Raw genomic sequence first — 22,026 nt, 5'->3', positions numbered from 1 at the left:
GTCAGGCGAACAATTCTTCAGTATCTGGATAGAACCTCCTCCTGGAGACGAGATAAAAATCTATTTGTCCTGTTTGGGGGAAAGAATAGAGGAAAGAAAGGCTCTCTAGCGAGATGGGTAAAAACCACCATACAAGAAGCCTACAAGTCCCAAGGACTATCTGCCCAACAAGGCATCAGAGCCCATTCAACAAGGGCAGTCTCGGCATCCTGGGCAGAAAGAAGAGAAGCCTCTATGGACCAAATCTGCAGAGCTGCCACTTGGTCAAGCCATCATACATTTTGCAAACATTATAGGCTCGATGTTCTGTCCGATACGGATTTAAGTTTTGGACGGAAAGTCCTTCAATCCATAGTCCCGCCCTGAGCATTATAATCTGGTATTGCTCCTGTAGTGCTGTCATGAGGGATGTACTGGAAAATAGCAATTAGACCTACCGGTAATTGTATTTCCAGGAATCCATCATGACAGCACCCTTACATCCCTCCCTGATTGAATTCTGATTTGTGCAATTAACATGTCAGTTATTATCCCTAGAAATAAAATAGGGTTGCATCCATCCTGGTGTATTAATTGAAAAACACTGGCAAGTGGGTGGTGGGAGGGGCCTTTTAACCTCTCTGTCTTCCCGTCCCTATAGAGGTCAATAGGGCAACCTCCCTATTGTGGTGCTGTCATGATGGATTCCTGGAAATACAATTACCGGTAGGTCTAATTGCTATTTTTTTCCATTGCCCCCCCAAAAAAGTCATAATAAAAATGAATCAATAAGTCCCATGCACCCCAAAACAGTACCAATCAAAACTACGTCTCGTCCCGCAGAAAACAAGCACAAAAAATCACTACATTGATGGAAAAATAAAAAAGTTACGGCTCTTGGAAAGCGACGATGCAAAAACAAATAATTTTAGTTCAGAAGTGTTTTTATTGTGCAAAAGTCGTAAAACATAAAAAACCTCTACATATGTGGTATCACCGTAATCGTACCGACCCATAGAATAAAGGTAACATGTTATTTACGTCGCACAGTGAACGGCGTCAATTTAAAAACGCATAGAACAATGGCGGAGTTTCAGTTTTTTGTTTTTTTTTTTATAATCCCCCCCCCCCCCCCCCAAAAAAAGTTAATAAAAGTTAATAAAAAAATTATATGTACCCAAAAATGCTGCTATTAAAAAGTACAACTAATCCCGCAAAAAACAAAAAGAAGTTAGTTATAGCTCTTTGAATGCGAGTTCATGAAGGGCCTTGATGCCTTTCTTCAAAAATAAAACATTACAATTTATGGGTATTAGATTTTGGAGATGGGTCATTGATCCAGTGATTTGTTTTAATTGCCAGAATTGGAGTCAGGGAGGGATTTTTTCCCCCTTGTGTGATGCAACTGCCATTCCCACTCTGAGATTTTTTTTTTTCTTACTTTAGATCAACACGGTAGGATTATAGGTTTGACTTGTTGATCCTGTTATTTCAACTTTATAAACTTTGTAACTATATTTGTCTTTCTCATTTCAGCCGTGATTTCTATAAAATCCTGGGGGTATCGCGCAGCAGTACAGTGAAGGAAATAAAAAAGGCTTATAGAAAACTAGCATTGCAATTGCATCCAGACCGAAATCCAGATGATCCACAAGCGCAAGAAAAATTTCAAGATTTAGGTGCTGCCTATGAGGTCAGTGCAAAATGATTGAAGAAATACTGTAAGCTGTGGTTTCGGCATGGTAGACTTCTATGTGTTACTGCTATCTGGAGATCCTGTTCACACATCGCCTATGGTGGACTAAACCTGCTCCTCCAGCTGCCAATAGGAAGTTTGAGAAGGATAAACCTATATATACAGACTGTTAAGGCTTTTTAATTCTTGATGGTCAGTTAACTCGATTAATCTCTTTGAGAGCTAAAATTTGTCCGCATCGCCCATTACTTGTGGCTTTTGTTGCTAATCGTCAACTGTAGCCTATTCAGGTCGCACACTCGCAAAAACTGTCCTCTTAAAAATTAGATTATTTAGAAAGTCTGAAATTATGACGATGTAATTGGACTTTGCTTTTTACTTTAAAGAGGCTCTGTCACCAGATTATAAGTGCCCTATCTCCTACATAATCTGATTGGCGCTGTAATGTAGATAACAGTAGTGGTTTTTATTTTGAAAAACGATCATTTTTGAGCAAGTTATGAGCTAGTTTAGATTTATGCTAATGAGTTTCTCAATGGACAACTGGGCGTGTTTTTACTTTTTACCATTGAGAAACTCATTAGCATAAATCTAAACTAGCTCATAACTTGCTCAAAAATGATCGTTTTTCAAAATAAAAACCACTGCTGTTATCTACATTACAGCGCCAATCAGATTATGTAGGAGATAGGGCACTTATAATCTGGTGACAGAGCCTCTTTAAGTAGCATGTTGAATTCCAACTATACAGTTCATACATTCCTTTGTATTGTATTTAAAGAGGCTCTGTCACCAGATTTTGCAACCCCTATCTGCTATTGCAGCAGATAGGCGCTGCAATGTAGATTACAGTAACGTTTTTATTTTTAAAAAAACGAGCATTTTTGGCCAAGTTATGACCATTTTTGTAGTTATGCAAATGAGGCTTGCAAAAGTCCAAGTGGGTGTGCTTAAAAGTAAAAGTCCAAGTGGGTGTGTATTATGTGCGTACATCGGGGCGTTTTTAATACTTTTACTAGCTGGGCGTTCTGATGAGAAGTATCATCCACTTCTCTTCAGAACGCCCAGCTTCTGGCAGTGCAGACACAGCGTGTTCTCGAGAGAGATCACGCTGTGTCGTCACTCACAGGTCCTGCATCGTGTCAGACGATCGGGGACACATCGGCACCAGAGGCTACAGATGATTCTGTAGCAGCATCGGCGTTAGCAGGTAAGTCGATGTAGCCTCTGGTGCCGATGTGGCCGACACGATGCAGGACCTGTGAGTGACGTCACAGATCTGCACTGCCAGAAGCTGGGCGTTCTGAAGAGAAGTGGATGATACTTCTCATCAGAACGCCCAGCTAGTAAAAGTATTAAAAACGCCCCGATGTACGCACATAATACACGCCCACTTGGACTTTTACTTTTAAACACACCCACTTGGACTTTTGCAAGCCTCATTTGCATAACTACAAAAATGGTCATAACTTGGCCAAAAATGCTCGTTTTTTAAAAATAAAAACGTTACTGTAATCTACATTGCAGCGCCTATCTGCTGCAATAGCAGATAGGGGTTGCAAAATCTGGTGACAGAGCCTCTTTAAAAATAAATGTAAAAGATGATTTTTCAGCATGGCTTCTTCATTTAGGTGCTTTCTGATGATGAAAAAAGAAAACAGTATGATTCATATGGTGAAGAAGGACTTAAAGATGGCCATCAAAGTTCTCATGGTGATATATTCTCACAGTAAGTAGTTATAGGCAAATACTGCTATCGAATACAGCGCAAAATGAAGCACATAATTTAAAGAGGCTCTGTCACCAGATTCTCAAATCCCTATATCCTATTGCATGGGATCGGCGCTGCAATGTAGATAACAGTAATGGTTTTGTTTTTTTAAAAACTTTCATTTTTGGCCAAGTTATGAGCTATTTTATATATATGCAAATGAGGTTTGAACTGGACAACTGGGCGTTTTTTTTTCGTTATGTCCAACTGGGCGTGTTTACATGTATGACGCTGACCAATCAGTGACCAGTCAGCATCATACACATCTCCATTGATTTACACAGCAGCGATGTGCATCCACATAAACAGAGATTAACGTTAATCAAGTGTCCTGATAATGAATACACATGATCATCCAGCCTGGACATCATGTGTATTCAGAATCCTGACACTTCTGAATCTTTTCTGTGAGACTCTGGCAAGGGAAGTGAAATCTCGCGAGATTACGGAGGTAAACGAGATTGTTTCCCTTGCTAGAAATCTCAAAGAAAAGAGTCAGAAGTGTCAGGATTCTGAATACACATGATGTCCAGGCTGGATGATCATGTGTATTCATTATCAGGACACTTGATTAACGTTAATCTCTGTTTATGTGACTGCACATCGCTGCTGTGTAAATAAATGTAGAGGAGTGTATGACGCTGACTGGTCACTGATTGGTCAGCGTCATACACGTAAACACGCCCAGTTATAAACACAATACACGCCCAGTTGGACAGAACGGAAAAAAAAAACGCCCAGTTGTCCATTTCAAACCTCATTTGCATATCTATATAAAATAGCTCATAACTTGGCCAAAAATACTTTAGACCAAGTGGGCGTTGTACAGAGGAGTGTATGACGCTGACCAATCAGCGTCATGCACTCATCTCCATTCATTTAGTCAGCGCATAGGGATCCTTTTAGGTCGCTATGTGCTGTCTTATACTAACACATTAACAACACTGAAGTGTTTAGACAGTGAATAGACATTCCACGGAATGTCTATTCACAATCTCTGCACTTCGTTACTCTGTCGTAGTTACAGCAGAGGAAGCGTAATCTCGCGGTAAATGACAGGTTACAGCGAGATTACGCTTTGCTCTGCTGTAACTACCACAAAAACAGTAACGAAGTGCAGAGATTGTGAATAGACATCCCGTGGAATGTCTATTCACTGTCTAAACACTTCAGTGTTGTTAATGTGTTCGTATAAGACGGCACATAAGGATCCCTATGCGCTGCCTAAATGAATGGAGAGGAGTGCATGACGCTGATTGGTCAGCGTCATACACTCCCCTGTACAACGCCCACTTGGTCTAAAGTAAAAATACGCCCACTTGGGCATTAAAAAAGTCATTAGCATAAATCTAAAATCGCTAATAAAGTGGTGAAAACCGATCGTCTTATTAAATAAGCACTGCTGTCACCTACATTATAGCGCAGATCTCCTTATGTAGGAGATCGGGCAGTAATGTGGAGACAGAGCCTCTTTAACTGAATCAAATAGGAGGTGCTCTGCCTTCTGAGAGGTTACCATACATGTGCAATCATTCTCTATTGAAACGAATAGGAGTTAGGGGAACATACATGCGAGACCTGTGGCATAGGCTGGACCCGTACCGATCTGTCTTGTTTGATTGATGCAGCATAAGGCTGGGTTCACACAACCTATTATCAGAAGTAAACGAGGCGTATTATGCCTCGTTTTACGTCTGAAAATACGGCTCCAATACGTCGGTAAACATCTGCCCATTCATTTGAATGGGTTTGCCGACGTACTGTGCAGACGACCTGTCATTTACGCGTCGTCGTTTGACAGCTGTCAAACGACGACGCGTAGAATGACTGCCTCGGCAAAGAAGTGCAGGACACTTCTTTGCAACGTAATTTGAGCCGTTCTTCATTGACGTCAATGAAGTACAGCTCAAGATTACGGGCGTCACAGACGCCTCGCATAATGCGAGGAGGAGCTTTTACGTCTGAAACGAAGCAGCTGTTTTCTCCCGAAAACAGTTTGTCTTTTCAGACGTAAAAGGAAGCTAGCGTGTGCACATACCCTAAGGGTATGTTCACATGCATCAGGTTTGATTCAGACATTTCTGTGTCCCATTCATCTGAAGATGGCTAGCCAAAATCCACATGCTGCAACAAAAATGCCATTCAGATGTATAGGATGGATTTTTCAGTCGCAACAAATCTGCTGCGTCTGCATATACCCTAAAAGACTTGATCTGATCTCTTCACTTGTAGAAACAGCGTTGTTGCTCTAGTCTTACTGTGTCCTTAATTTTGCTTAGACTTTTTCTGAATCTGATAAGGTATGTCGCTGCCATGCAGTTTTTGTTTTTTTTATCTGATCTGTCAGAAGTCTTGTTTTTACAGAACCTACCTACCTCTTTCTGTACAGCCCCTTGTTTGGGTCTGCATTATAATGAGTGTTTTCAACCTACGTAACCAGACGCAGGTCCATCAAGTTCAAGCTCCCTCAATAAATTATACGTCATTCATTGCTAGATTAATTACAACCCTCAATGCCATTTGTCCGTAAATAATAATCTAGTAATTATATTATCTGCCATTACTACCTCTTGGGGTAGTGCATTCCATAATTTTACTACTCTAACTGTAAAGAACCCTTTCCTATATTAATGTCTTTCTTCCACACGCAATAAATTTCCCCTGGTCCTTTGTAGTGTCCTTTTATGCGGTATTGTACTTGCCTAGTTTGTTATGCTTTATGTTAACTGTTTAAATATACAGAAAAAGGTATGAAAAATTAGCTCCTTTTTTTTCTAGTTAGTGTGGCTCCCTGTCCAAAAAATGTGTATGTAATGCTAAAGCTGAAACATCTGGAATTCTAAGTATGTTTATCATGAGGAAATGCAAGAAATATCAAGCGGGCGCTCCAAACAGAGCAGCTAAGTAAAGGGTTAATAAAGAGGGGACCTTCTTGCCTTTTTGTTAGCAGTTTCACATGGATTCTGAGGGTAGGAATTTGTTCAACTTATACATAATTAACTTTTATTAAAAATAGTTGTTTTTTTTTACTTTTGAAGGTCCAGCTTCTGTGTATCCTGTGTACATACAAGCTTCATCATACTGTCTTTGAACTGACCGTCTGAGAGCAGGTCCTGCATGTCTCTCAACACACAGGATCGAGCTGATAATGATCACGTCAGAGTTCATAGTTTTCATAAAAGTGAATTTGAAAGTTGCTTAAAAAACAGAAAATGCATTCATTTAATAAAAAAATAGCTACCAAAGGTGTACATAGCCTTTTAAAGAGACTGTCACCAGTTTATTAATTTCCTATCTCCTAACTAATCTAATAGACGCTTTGCTGCTGCTAAGGGCCTGTTCACATCAGAGTTCGCTTTCCCTTGAGGGGTTCCGTCGGAGCTTTCCTGCGGTCGACTGTGATATTGATACCGTCGGAAAAACGGAAATCTGCCGGAACAGTGACAAATGGAAACCATTAGCAATGTTTCCGTCACCATTGATATCAATGGTGATGCAAATTGAAGCTGTGTTTCCGTTGCGGGGTTCCATGACGGAAAGCTCCGACGGAACCCCTGAACGGAAAGCGAACGCTGATGTGAACAGGCCCTTACTACAGTGTGATTTGTTTTAAAGAAAAACCGTTTATTTCCAAAGTTATGAGCATTTTTCTAAATATTCTAATGTGGCTCTAATAGACAAATAGGAGGTGACTCTTTTTTTTCTTTCCACTCTGGGCGGTGTAATGTTTTCTGTATGACGCTGTCCAATCAGCATACAGCTTCTCCCCCTTCTCTGCCCAGCAGCACAGTGTGATCATATAGTATACAGCTTCCATTCCCGACTGTGTATTCAACTGGTGATATCTCTGTCAGAGCTAGAACTGCGATCCTGGTGTCATATGAAAGATTAGGATCTCCTCTTTCATATGCCACAGAGATATGGCTGTTTTGAAGTGATCCCCCTTTCCTCCAGCCTTCGTTTGTCAGAATGTGAAGCAGCTTGATGCTGATAGGACAGCGTCGGGCTGTGAGGAAGCTCCACCTCAGGAGAGTCGCTGCTACCACCTCCCAGTTGTCATGTAAATGAGCCTTTATTAATTTAGAAAAATGCTCATGACTTTTAAAATCATAATCTCTGTGACACAATTTTCACTATCAGTGTGACAGCGCCTATTAGATTAGCTAGTAGATGGGGCATTACTAAACTAGTGACAGAGCCTCTTTAAGGCCTTGTTGGCAGAGGGCAGATTTGATACAGATTTTGCATGTGTGGTTTTTTTTTTCTCAAAGCAAAACCAGGAATAGAACCTAAACCGAAAAAAATATCTAAAGGAAAGTGTTAAGTTGGATTCACAGGAGCATGTTCGGTCCGTAAAGGACGGAATGTATTTCGGCCGCAAGTCCTGGCTTGAACACACTGCAGGGAGCCGGGCTCCTTGCATCATAGTTATGTACGACGCTAGGAGTCCCTGCCTCTCCGTGGAACTACTGTCACGTACTGAAAACCTGATTACAGTACGGGACAGTTGTCCCGCAGCGAGGCAGGGACTCCTAGCGTCGTACATAACTATGATGCTAGGAGCCCGGCTCCCTGCAGTGTGTTCGGTCCGGGACTTGCGGCCGAAATACGTTCCGTCCTTTACGGACCGAACATGGTCGTGTGAACCCAGCCTTAGTGTCTCCTCTTGAATCCAATTCTGGTTTGGGATTTAAAAAAAATGCTATGAAATCTGCACCATGTTGAACAGGGCCTAAATTGATTAACCTGAGGTGCAGTTCTAGACGCAGCTACTCATATGGATGAGCCACTGTGCCTATTTAAATAATGAGGAAGATGTGGTGCCCCGTTTTTGTCCTGATAGCTAGGGGTCACGAACGTTTGACTTCCACTGATCAAGAATGGACTGCCTAGCCTAAGAATGGGTCATTAACCCCTTCGCGCTCAGATCAGAACTATTACGTCCTGCTGAGCGCATCGTTCGCGCTCAGCTCAGTAATAGTACTGACCTCAGTTAACACGGCGCCATCTTTCCCCGGCGCGTGTCTGAGCTGTGATAGCCTGCTGTCGGAAACAGCAGGTATCACAGCTTAGTGTGCAGGGACCGATCGCGGTGGTCCCCGCCGATTAACCCCTTAGAAGCCGCGTTCAATAGCGATCGCGGCTTCTTAGGGGTTAAGCTGCCATCGCCGGCCTGCTACACGATAAGGGGCCGCGATGGCTACTATGGCAACCAGAATCCTAACAATGGACTCTGGCTACGCCATCGACGGAAGCCTAGTGGGTCCTGACAAAGTCAGGACCCACTATGCTTGCTGTCAGCGAACAGCTGACAGCTCTAATACACTGCACTACGTATGTAGTGCAGTGTATTAGAATAGCGATCAGAGCCTCCTGCCCTCATGTCCCCTAGTGGGACAAAGTAAAAATAGTGTAAAAAAGTTGTGTAAAAATAAGAAAATAAAAGATTTAAAAGTAAAAGTCCCCCTTTTTCCCTTATCAGTCCTTTATTATTAATAAAAATATATAAATAAACTATACATAATTGGTATCGCCGCGTCCGTAACGGCCTGAACTACAAAACGATGTCGTTATTTATCACGCGCGGTGAACGCCGTAAGAGAAAATAATAATAAACCGTACCACAATCACAATTCTTTGGTCACTTCATCTCCCAAAAAATGGAATAAAAAGAGATCAAAAAGTCGCCTGTACCTAAAAATGGTACTGATCGAAACTACAGTTCGTTACGCAAAAAAGTCCTCGCACGACTTTCCTGATGGAAAAATAAAACAGTTCTGGCTCTTAGAATAAGGTAACACCAAAAATAAATAATATTTTACAAAATGTATTTTATTGTGCAAACGCCATAAGACATAAAATAAAACTATAAACATCTGGTATCACCGTAATCGTATCGCCCCGCAGAATAAAGTGAATATGTCATTTATAGCGCACGGTGCACGCAGTAAAAAAATATAATAAAAAACAATAGTAAAATTGCTGTTTTTTTAGTCACCGCGCCACTTAAAAATAGAATAAAAACTGATCAAAAAGTCGCATGCACCCCAAGAAAACTACAATGAATTCCTCAAGGTCTCTAGTTTCCAAAAAGGGGTCACTTTTGGGGGGTTTCCACTGTTTTAGCACCACAAGACCTCTTCAAACCGGACATGGTGCCTAATAAATTAAATTAATTAAATGTCAACTCTACTTTGCTCTAAATTCCTGTGAAACACCTAAAGGGTTAATAAACTGGAAACGAAAAAATAAAATAAAAATGAGGCAATACTTCGCTTCTTACATTATACTCATAATGAGCCGTGCCCACCCCGAGATGACCCCAGTTTTGACCGTTTGTATAAACGGAGACCCCTATTAGACCGTTTCAGTGCCCTGTTTTCCCAAGCATACACCCCCGAGAAGTGTATTTCTGTTGATGAGTCCCTGGTACATTTTAAAGGGAGGCTTCAAATCCGCCAGTACCTGCCGGGTAAGAAGGCAAGGTATGGCGTGAAGATGTATAAGCTGTGCGAGAGTGCATCAGGGTATACCTACAAATTTAGGACATATGAAGGGAAGGACAGCAGTATTCAGCCCCCAGAATGCCCCCCCTTACTGGGAGTTAATACAAAAATTGTGTGGGATTTGGTGCACCCACTGCTGGACCAGGGTTACCACCTCTACCTGGATAATTTTTATACCAGCTTCCCACTCTTCAACTGCCTCGCTTCCAGAAGTCCTGCGGCATGCGGCACTGCTAGAAGAAACCTGAGAGGCCTCCCTAAGACTCTGCTTGGGCAAACAAGAAGGGGTGAGAGCAGGGCACATTCTAGCCGCAACATATTGTGTGTCAAGTACAAGACCAGGGAGATGCCACACCAGTACCCATGTACCAGTACAGAGACCCCCAAACCAGACTGCATCCTGGACTACAATAGGTACATGGGAGGGGTGGACTTGTCAGATCAAGTCCTGAAGCCCTACAGTACTTCTGGAAGCGAGGCCACACGCATCATACCAGGGCAACACTTTTTAGGAGAAGTTCCCCAAACTGGCAAGAAGGGAAAAAGTCAAGAGGTGCAGAGTCTGCTATAAGAGGGGGATAAGGAAGGACACAATATATCAATGTGACACGTGTCCCGAAAAACCAGAGCTCTGTATGAAAGTGTTTTAAAATTTATCATCCATCCCTTTATTTTTAATTTTACCCCAGTTTTACTCGCTCTGATCCACTTCGCACAGCTTACCCCTCCTCATCTTTCCCCTCTGAGCCCTGCTGTGTGCCCAGGCAGCTAACAGCCACATGTAGGGTATTGCCGTACCCGGGAGAACCAACATTACAGTTTGAGGTGTATATCTCCGGTGGCGCATGCTGGGCACAATATATCGGACACTGAATTGGCATATATGTATAGAAAATTGCAAATTTCACTCTGCACCAACTGCTGCACATTATCTTTTACACAATACCTGTGGGGTCAAAATGCTCACTACACCTCTAGATGAATTCCTTAAGGGGTGTAGTTTTTAAAACGGGGTCACTTCTCGGGGGTTTCAACTGTACTGATACCTCAGGGGCTTCTGCACACATGACTTCGCACCAGAAAATTCCCAGTAGGCCACATGGTGGTCCTTTCCTTCTGAGCCCTCCCATGGACCCAAACGGCAGTTGATCACCACAAATGGGGTATTGCCACACTCAGGACAAATTTGGCAACAGATTGGGGTATTTTATTCCTTGTCAAAATAAGAAATTTTTAGCCAAAACTACCTCTTATTGGAAAAAATTAATTTTTTTTTAAATTCACAGCCCAATTCAAATAAATTCTGTGAAAAAACTGTGGGGTCTAAATGGTCACAACACCCATAAATGAATTCCTTGAAAAATGGGGTCACTTCTGGTGGGTTTCCATTGCTTTGATACCTTTTGGGGCTCTGCAAATGCGACATGGCACTCGAAAACCAATCCAGCAAAATCTGGGCTCCAAAGAACACATAGCGCTTCTTTCCTTCTGAGCCCTCCCATGGGCCCAAACGGCAGTTGATCACCACAAATGGGGTATTGCCGCACTCAGGACAAATTGGGCAACAAAATGGGGCATTTTGTTCCCTGTGAAAATAAGAAATTCTGATCAAAAATGACATCTTATTGGAAAAATTGTCATTCTTTTAATTTCACAGCCCAATTCAAATACGTGCTGTGAAAAAACTACGGGGTCAAAATGGTAACAATAACCATAAATTAATTCCTTGAGGGGTGCAGTTTCCAAAATGGGGTCAGTTTTGGGGGATTCCTACTGTTTTGGCACCTCAACACCTCTCCAAACCTGGCATGCTGCCTAAAATATATGCTAATAAAAAAGAAGCACCAAAATGCACTAGGTGCTTCTTTGCTTCTGGGGCTTGTGTTTTAGTCCACGAGAACACTAGAGCCACATGTGGGACATTTCTAAAAACGGCAGAATCTGGACAATACATATTTAGTAGTGTTTCTCTGGTAAAACCTTCTTTGTTACAGAAAAAAAATTGAATAAAATTGAAATTCAGCAAGAAAAATGAAATTTGAAAATTTCACCTCCACTTTGCTTTAATTCCTGTGAAATGCCTGAAGGGTTAAAAAACTTTCTAAATGCTATTTTGAATACTTTGAGGGGTCTAGTTTTTAAAATGGGGTGTTTTATGGGGGTTTCTAATACATAGGCCCCTCAAAGCCTCTTCAGAACTGAACAGGTACCTTAAAAAAAAAAAAGGCTTTTGAAATTTTCTTAAAAATATGAGAAATTGCTGTTCATGTTCTAAGCCTTGTAACGTCCAAGAAAAATAAAATAATGCTCTAAAAACTATGCAGATCTAAAGTAGACATATGGGAAATGTGAACTAGTAACTATTTTGGCTGGTATAACCATTTGTTTTACAAGCACATGCATTTAAATTCGGAAAAATGCTATTTTTTTTCAAATTTTTCTCTAAATTTTGCAATTTTTCACAAATAAACTCTGAATATATCGACCAAATTTTACCACTAACATGAAGCCCAATGTGTCACGAGAAAACAATCTCAGAATCGCTTGGATAGGTTTAAGCATACCGACGTTATTACCACATAAAGTGAAATATGTCAGATTTAAAAAATAGGCTCTGAGCCTTAAGGCCCAAACTAGGCTGCGTCCTTAAGGGGTTAATGTTATAATCCTGGAGCACTACTTTTAATCCATATATTTGCTGCTTCAATTTTATACTGTTGTTTTTGAATAGAATCTGTACCACATGCTGTTTATAGCAATGCAAGCTTTCTCTCACTCTTCACACTCGGGTAACAGGGATATAGTAGAGAAGAGGACTGTAGTTCCAGCCTAGGTAGATCTTCGCAGGAGAAAGTTGATTTACACCCCCAAAAACGTTGGACCATTTTGTTTAACCCCTTAATGACTGAGCCTAGTTTGGGCCTTAAGGCTCAAAGCCATTTTTCAAATCTGACCGGTGTCAATTTATTTGGTAATAACTCTGGAATGCTTTTATCTATCCAAGCGATTCTGAGAATGTTTTCTCGTGACAAATTGGACTTTGTTAGTGGTAAAATTTGGTCAATATATTCAGTGTTTGTGTGAAAAATAGCAAAGTTTAGAGAATTTTGAAAAATTTAGCATTTTTCTGAATTCAAATATAATATATAATTGTAAGACCGATGGTAACAATTTTATGTGGTATTAATAGTTCACATTTCCAATATGTCTACTATATGCTGGCTTCATTTTTTTGAATATTCTTTCATTTTTCAAGGACGTTACAAGGCTTGGAATATAAGCAGCAATTTCTCCTATTTTGAAGAAAATTGAAAATGCCTTTTTTATTTTTTTAGGTAGCGGTTCAGATCTGAAGTGGCTTTGGGGGGCCTATATATTAAAAGCCCCCCATGAATCACCCCATTTTAAAAACTTGAACCCTCAAAGTATTTATAACCGCATTTATAAAGTTTCTTAACCCTTTAGGCGTTTCACAGCAATTTAAAGCATTTTTATGCAGAAAATCCTTTTTATTCCATTTTTTTTCCTGAAAAACAGAAGGTTTTATCAGAGAAACACGACTCAATATTTATTGCCCAGATTCGGCAGTTTTTAGAAATATCCCACATGTGGCCTTAAGTGTGCTGATGGACTGAAACACAGGTCTATGAAGTAAAGGAGTATCTAGTGGCTTTTAAAGCCTCCTTTTTATTAGATTATATTTTAGGCACCATGTCCGGTTTGAAGGGGTCTTGGGGTGCCAAAACAGTAGAAACCCCCCAAAAGTGACCCCCAATTTGGCAAACCACACCCCTGTAGGAATTTATCGAGGGGTATAGTGAGCATTTAGACCACCGGTTTTTTGCTGCATTTTGTGGAATTAGGCTGTGAAATTGAAAATCACATAGGTTTCTGATAAAACGTGCACATTTTTACAAGGAATAAAGGAGAAAAAGCACCCCAACATTTGAGAACCAATTACTCCCGATTACGGCAATACATGTGGTGACAAACTGCTGGTTGGACAAACAGCAGGGCTCAGAAAGACAAGTGCACTATTTGGCATGTAGATTTTGCTGGATTAGTTTCTGGGCACCATGTCGCATTTGCAGAGCTTCTGAGGTATCGGTACACCTTAAGTGACCCCATTTTGGAAACTAGACCACTTGAGGAATTCATTGTAGTTTTCATGGGGTGCATGCGACTTTTTGATCAGTTTTTATTCAATTTTTTTAAGAGGCATGGTGACTAAAGAAAACAGCAATTCTACTATTGTTTGTTTTTTATTCCTTTTTTTATACAGCGTTCATGGTGCGCTTTAAATTACATTCACTTTTCTCTGCGTGGCGATATGATTGCGGCGATACCAGATGTTGTTTATAGGTTTTTTGTTTTTTTTTGTCTTATGACGTTTGCACAATAAAATACTTTTTTATAAAAAGTCATTTACTTTTTGTGTTGCCATATTCTAAGAGCCATAAGTTTTGTTTTTTTTTCTCCATCAAGAAAGCTGTGAGGACTTTTTTTTTTTTGCGCAACTAACTGTAATTTCGATTAGTACCATTTTTGGGTACATGCGACTTTTTGATGTTTTTGGGCGTTCTGAAGAGAAGTGGATGATACTTCTCGTCCGAAAGCCCAGCTAGTAAAAGTAGTAAACACGCCCCGATGTACGCACATAATACACGCCCAGTTGTACTTTTACTTTTCAACACGCCCAGTTGTACTTTTGCAAGACTCATTTGCATAAATACAAAAATGGTCATAACTTGGCCAAAAATGCTCGTTTTTTAAAAATAAAAATGTTACTGTAATCTACATTGCAGCGCCTATCTGCTGCAATAGCAGATAGGGGTTGCAAAATCTGGTGACAGAGCCTCTTTAAGCTACTTAAAGCTGATTCAATCAGAGCTGTTTCTACCTCCTGGGCTGAGAGTGCTTCTTCCTCAATTGAGCAGATCTGTAAGACCGTGACGTGGTAGTTTCCGAGCACTTTTTTTTTTACACCCTATAGATTAGACGTAATGTCCAACCAAGATCTACGTTTTGACAGCGTTTTACAGGACATTGTGGCCCCCTCAATAGAAAAATCTATGTTCATCCTGGTGGAGGTGTAGAGGGAAAAACTATTACTTACCGGTAATTTTTGTTTTTCCTCTAACCTCCACAACCGCACTAGGTTTTTACCCCCCTTTTCTATACATTTTTTGAAAGAAGAATAAATACAATTCTTGGCCTTCGTACTATCATGTGTCTCAGGTATTAGTTGGAGAGGGTAAGGAGGAGGGGAAATTTTAGGTTAAAGGAAAATCAAATTACCAGTAAGTAATAATTTTTTTTTATTTTTTTCTTAGTTTCTTTGGAGATTTTGGATTCATGTTTGGAGGCAATCCTCGTCAACAAGACAGAAATGTTCCGCGTGGCAGTGATATAATAATTGATCTGGAAGTGACACTGGAAGAGGTTTATTCTGGAAATTTTGTAGAGGTATTACTAAAAATTTTATTTTTTTTTTTAACTTTATTAGGACACATTGTCAAGTTTTTAAATTATTATTTTTTTAACTTGAACCTATCAATATTTGATCTTCATTCAAACAGTATATAAAGAAAGATTAGATGATATAACTGTGTACTTAAAAACCCTATCAAATTGACTTTGAATTTATTTTTAGTTTATTAAATTATTTTAGATATTCCATTTGTTCTGTAAAGAAAATAAGTACATACATGGTATTAGCCCCTGCTTTTAAAGTAGGATTCCAGTATTAATTTTTCTGCCGTACCACCTCATTTTAACATGTGACATGTAGTGTAATGTTGTGTATCTTACCTGGTTCTCTTTTTTTTTTTTTTTTTTTTTTTTTTTTAACCTGTAGCCACTATACAGGGTGGGCCATTTATATGGATACACCTAAATAAAATGGGAATGGTTGGTGATATTAACTTCCTGTTTGTGGCACATTAGTATATGGTAGGGGGGAAACTTTTCAAGCTGGGTGTTGACCATTTTGAAGTCGGCCATTTTGTATCGAGAATTTCACAAGAAAAACAATGGTGTGCTTGGTTTTAACGTTACTTTTATTCTTTCATGAGTTATTTACACGTTTCTGACCACTTATAAAATGTGTTCAAAGTGCTGCCCATTGTGTTGGATTGTCAATGCAACCCTCTTCTCCCACTCTTCACACACTGATAGCAACACCGCAGAAGAAATGCTAGCACAGGCTTCCAGTATCCGTAGTTTCAGTTGCTGCACATCTCGTATCTTCACAGCATAGACAATTGCCTTCAGATGATCCCAAAGATAAGTCTAAGGGGGTCAGATTGGGAGACCTAGGGGGCCATTCAACTGGCCCACGACGACCAATCCATTTTCCAGGAAACTGTTCATCTAGGAATGATCGGACCTGACACCCATAATGTGGTGGTGCACCATCTTGCTGGAAAAACTCAGGGAACGTGCCAGCTTCAGTGCATAAAGAGGGAAACACATCATCATGTAGCAATTTCAGATATCCCGTTGCCTTGAGGTTTCCATTGATGAAGAATGGCCCCACTATCTTTGTACCCCATATACCACACCATACTATCAATTTTTGTGTTCCAACAGTCTTGGAGGGATCTATCCAATGTGGGTTAGTGTCAGACCAATAGCGGTGGTTTTGTTTGTTAACTTCACCATTCACATAAAAGTTTGCCTCATAACTGAACAAAATGTTCTGTGTAAACTGAGGGTCCTGTTCCAATTTTTGTTTTGCCCATTCTGCAAATTCAGTGCGCCGATCTGGGTCATCCTCGTTGAGATGCTGCAGCAGCTGGAGTTTGTAAGGGTGCCATTTTGAGTAGCTAATATCCGCCGAAGGGATGTTCGACTGATGCCACTCTCCAGTGACATGCGGCGAGTGCTACGCTGTGGGCTCTTGCTGAATGAAGCTAGGACAGCCACTGATGTTTCTTCATTAGTGACAGTTTTCATGCGTCCACATTTGGGCAAATCCAACACTGAACCAGTTTCACGAAACTTGGCAAGCAGTTTGCAAACTGTAGCATGGGAGATGGGTGGTCTCGTAGGGTGTCTTGCATTGAAATCTGCTGCAATGACCCGGGTACTGCGTTCACCAGACATCAACACAATTTCTATCCACGCCTCACGAGTTAACCTCTGCGACATGTCAATGGCTGTAAACAAAGAGAAGCTTGTAAATAACTCATGAAAGAATAAAGTAACGTTAAAACCAAGCACACCATTGGTTTTCTTGTGAAATTCTCGATAAGTTTGATGTGTCACATGACCCTCTTCCCATTGAAAAAACTAAAGTTGGATACAAAATGGCCGACTTCAAAATGGCTGCCATGGTCAACACCCAGCTTGAAAAGTTTCCCCCCTTCCATATACTAATGTGCCATAAACAGGAAGTTAATATCACCAACCATTCCCATTTTATTTAGGTGCATCCATATAAATGGCCCACCCTGTATACTGGGTTGTCAGGGGGTCTTTCTGACTGTGTGAATCCTACAGTGTCCACTGTAAAAACCAAGAGTCACGATGGAAATCATGTGAACCTTGGGCTGCCCGGAACAAAACAATTTAAGTTTAATTCAAAAACAAACAAACAAACTGTATACCGTCCAAACATGCCAAGAGGACATACTTTTGGTTTATGTTTGACTTTTGAAGCATATGGGCACGTCTGCGTATATGCCTGGAACAGAGTTTAACTTAGAGGCTCTGTTACCAGATTTTCAAACCCCTATCTCCTATTGCAGCAGATCGGCGCTGCAATGTAGATAACGGTAACGTGTTTTTTTTTGTGGTCAAAAACGAGCATTTTTGGCCAAGTTATGACCATTTTTATATTTATGCAAATGAGCCTTTCTTAAGTACAACTGGGCGTGTTTAAAGTTATGTACAAGTGGGCGTGTATTGTGTGTGTACATCTGGGCGTTTTTACTTGTTTTACTAGCTGGGCGTTGTGAATAGAAGTGTATGATGCTGACGAATCAGCATCATCCACTTCTCCATTACCACCCAGCTTCTGGCAGTTCAGACACACAGCGTGTCCTCGCTCATCCGACGCGATGAAGTTCCTGTGGGAGGAAGTGAGTGACGTCACAGCGTGATCTCGCGAGGACACGCTGTGTGTCTGTGCACTGCCACAAGCTGGGTGGTAACGAAGAGAAGTGGATGATGCTGATTCGTCAGCATCATACACTTCTATTCACAACGCCCAGCTAGTAAAACAAGTAAAAACGCCCAGATGTACACACACAATACACGCCCACTTGGACATAACTTTAAACACGCCCAGTTGTACTTAAGAAAGGCTAATTTGCATAAATATAAAAATGGTCATAACTTGGCCAAAAATGCTCGTTTTTGAAAAAAAAAAAATGGTACTGTTATCTACATTGCAGCGCCGATCTGCTGCAATAGGAGATAGGGGTTTGAAAATCTGGTGACAGAGCCTCTTTAATGTCCGTTGGTCATATTTTGAGGACCAACGGTCAGAATTTTTAATTTTATTCAGCAAATCTCAGAAAAGTTGAACTTGTGCTAAAATGCATGTTTAACTAGTAACTGCACTTTCACAAAACTTTTGATATGACACAAGAAGTTTTGATCAGTGGGGGGCGTCACTGCTGAGACCCTCACCATTGCTGAAACAAAGGGGCAGAAGCACTCAGCCGAGCACTCTGCACCTTTGGCTGTGATCTGCTCTACTCATTAGGGTATGTGCGCTCAAAAACGTCTGAAAATGCGGAGCTGTTTTCAGAGAAAACAGCCTCTGATTTTCAGGCGTTTTTGAAGCTGAAAATAAAGTTTCTTTTAATTTGGAGCTTCTTTTGAGGCGTTTTTCATAGTGTTCAATGGAAAATCTGCTGCAAAAAAACTCAAGAAGTGACATACTACTTCGTTTTACAGAGCGTCTTTTTACGCTCCATTTTTTAAAATAGAGGCGTAAAAAGACGCCCCGTATGAACTAAATGCTGTTTTTCCAATTGATTTCAATGGGCAAACGTTTGTAGGCGTTCAGCTTCTGTTTTTAGAGGCGTAAACGCCCCGAAATATGCCTAAAGGCACTGCGTGTGAACTTACCCTTAGACTGAAGACTGGCTCATAGAGTCCTGCTCCTCTTTGGATTCTTCCCAATGGTCCCTGGGTACGACAAGTACCGGAGAGGCTGCTTCCCTGCAGGATCTGACCTCCTCCACTGGGGGGATCTTCTGATTTAGAATCAGAACAAGACTCAATATTGACAGCTGCCATGCATGTATTGATACGTGCTGTCAGAGACACCTAATCTGTTAGGGTATGTTCACACGGCCAAATTTCAGACGTATACGAGGCGTATTATGCCTCGTTTTACGTCTGAAAATATGGCTACAATACGTCGGCAAACATCTGCCCATTCATTTGAATGGGTTTGCCGACGTACTGTGCAGACGACCTGTTATTTACGAGTCGTCGTTTGACAGCTGTCAAACGACGACCCGTAAATTTACTGCCTCGGCAAAGAAGTGCAGGGCACTTCTTTGCCACGTAATTTGAGCCGTTCTTCATTGAAATCAATGAAGCACGGCTCAAGGTTTACGAGCGTCTCAGACGCCTCGTAAATTACGAGGAGGAGCTTTTACGTGTGAAACGAGGCAGCTGTTAACAGTCTGTCTTTTCACACGTAACTGCCTCTCAGCGTGTGAACATACCCTTAAGGATGTCTCTACCACAGCCTCTCAGAAAGAAGTGCCTTAATGGTGTCAGTGCCTTAACGGAGTGGGTGCCTACTCTTCCCAAACCTCAACGAGTCTGAGGAAATCCTGTGTAAGGAATGGAAGCACCCGGACACAGAGGCGTAGCTAGGTTCTCCTACACCTGGGGCAAAGATTAAGTTTGGTGCCCCCCCCCTCCCCCGAACTTCTTTCCTGACTTCTCCTTTGCCCTGGCCATGTTTGCTTTCTCTACCAATCAATGAGGTGTAATTTTTTATATTTTTTTCACTTGATTTTGTACATTTTACAAGCAATATCATTCTATAAGGTATGTAACATAAATTAAGAGAAAATAAATTAGAGGTCAGTGCCTGACTAAAACAGATTGTATAACCGAGGCTAGTGAGACTATGGTGACATAATGAACAGACTACTCTTGTAAATAGTGCCACCCCCCCCCCCCCTTGTAGGTAATGCCACACGCTCCCCACTCCCTGTAGATAGCACCATTAGGGCTCCCTCTAGGAGTGGAATCCCCGGCCAGAGCGTTGCTGACCCTTTGGCTGGGCAAATCCTCACCTATGGACAGTGACATCAGGGGTTACCTCCTAGGAGTGGAATCCCCGGCCAGAGCATCGACAACGCCCTGGCCGGGGATTCCGCTTCTAGAGCGTGCCCCCCCCCCCACACCCTCCCTCCCTCCTAGTTGCGCCTGGGTAAAATGCCCCGCCTGCCCCACCTAGCTAGGCCCCTGCCCTGTCATGCACTTGACAGTCTCAAAATGGAGTGATACACTATTCCCTATCTAAGAGGAATTCGTCCCGGAATGGTCTGTTTCTCCTTCAGTGGATCCGTCTACATCATGGTTGTCTGAAAGCACTACCATTCCACTAGATCCGACTTCACTTAGTGTTTCTTTTGACAAGTAGTTGAATTTCCTGGCCAGGTCTGCCTTCGTAGTGGCAGGTTCTACCCTGCGCCCAGCATTTGGCTCTTCCTGGGTTAGTAAAGGGCTGTTCCGTATGGGCTAAACTTCTTCAACATAGTATCTCAGAATGAGCATTGCAGGAGGCTCTATACAATATGTGCTTCCAAGTTTTTGTTTGAGGCCTTCCTTCAGTCGGCGTGTGTTTACTCCAAGGCAATAATTCAGTGGCTAGCCAATTCTTAATTTGGCTAAAATCTTGGGCGGCAGATCCTGCTTCGAACAAAACAAAAAAAAAAATGCCCTCATTGGAGTTTCTTTTGCTAGAAGCAGACTTTTTGGCAAGCATCTAGGGTTCTCACAATAACAGAATTTGGACTTTGATACCGATACTTGGTGTAGTATCGTGATTCTCGATACCAAACCGATGTTTTAGCAACATTATGGTATAATGTGAGGCACACTGTGTTATCCATTTTAAAACTCTTTGTGCCTTGCATTTATAGTAATTAACCCCATCCTGTACCTCACACACATTTAACCCAATGATTCCCATTATGACTGCAAGGAACTTGATGGGATCACTTACTATAATGATTATATAAGGAAAACTGAGAAATCCTCCAGCTCATAGGTTTTAACGTTTGATCCTGGATTGCGCACGGATCCTCCTTGTGGCTGACTACTAAATCACAGGACAGAGAGCGAATTTGAACCAGCACTTTTTTTCAAAATTCAGTTAAAATTTACACTAGCACAGAGGGGTGGATGCAATGAGCCTACGCGTTTCGAACTAATCACTCATTCTTAATCATGGTATGTCAATATCCCCATGGAGATATGGCTTTCTCATATGGATAATGGAAAGCGCTCCTGCGATCCAGGTGGCTCTCGACTTGCCTCATAGGGCCTGGTACATTGACCTGGTAAACCTACTCAAAGACTCATCTTGGCGTCTTCGCTTCAACTTGACCTTTTTTTTTTTTTTCCCCAAGGTAAGCTGTTCCACCTCACTTTTACCTGGGATATGTTTAATAACAGCATGGCTGTTGAAGGCCAGGAAGCCCCAATCTGCCAAGGTTTTACTACTGTATGGCTTATTTTCGTTGGTGTGAATGACCTTGCCATCCCATGGTATGGTCCACACCTAGGATTTCCTTCCTGAGATTGTCTTAATCAGGGACTTGGCTAAGCTTCTTTTAAGGGCCAGGTATAGCTATCATTTGTCAGCGAATGCTGGTCTTCTGTTCTCAGATTCTAGCAGGGATGGCCTATGCTGTCTCTCCCTACCAACATCCCAATGTGCCCGGAGATTTTTTTAATTTATTTTTTTTGAACGTTGATTTTTATTCAAAACTTTTTCATTAAATATAATCATAATACAACAGTATACAAAGTATAAGTTGCCAATTAGTATAATGTCAAAACTGTTTAACAGTAGAACATTTAGAGAGCGG

At 41.3% G+C, this 22,026-nt stretch overlaps 1 protein-coding gene across 1 annotated transcript in view; it reads left to right on the top strand.

The window, feature by feature from the left end:
* DNAJB11 (DnaJ heat shock protein family (Hsp40) member B11) overlaps positions 1-22,026 on the top strand; it is a 68,329-nt gene that overhangs the window by 6,309 nt on the left and 39,994 nt on the right. The window contains exons 2-4 of the mRNA XM_075829948.1: positions 1,516-1,672; positions 3,307-3,404; positions 15,286-15,418. Coding sequence (XP_075686063.1) covers positions 1,516-1,672; positions 3,307-3,404; positions 15,286-15,418 — 388 coding nt within the window. The remainder of the gene's footprint in view (positions 1-1,515; positions 1,673-3,306; positions 3,405-15,285; positions 15,419-22,026) is intronic.

This window comes from Rhinoderma darwinii, chromosome 6, assembly GCF_050947455.1.
Source record: "Rhinoderma darwinii isolate aRhiDar2 chromosome 6, aRhiDar2.hap1, whole genome shotgun sequence".
NCBI classification, from domain to species: domain Eukaryota; kingdom Metazoa; phylum Chordata; class Amphibia; order Anura; family Rhinodermatidae; genus Rhinoderma; species Rhinoderma darwinii.
The sequence above is the reverse complement of the archived record's forward strand: the minus strand, read 5'-3'. Positions and strand labels throughout refer to the sequence as shown.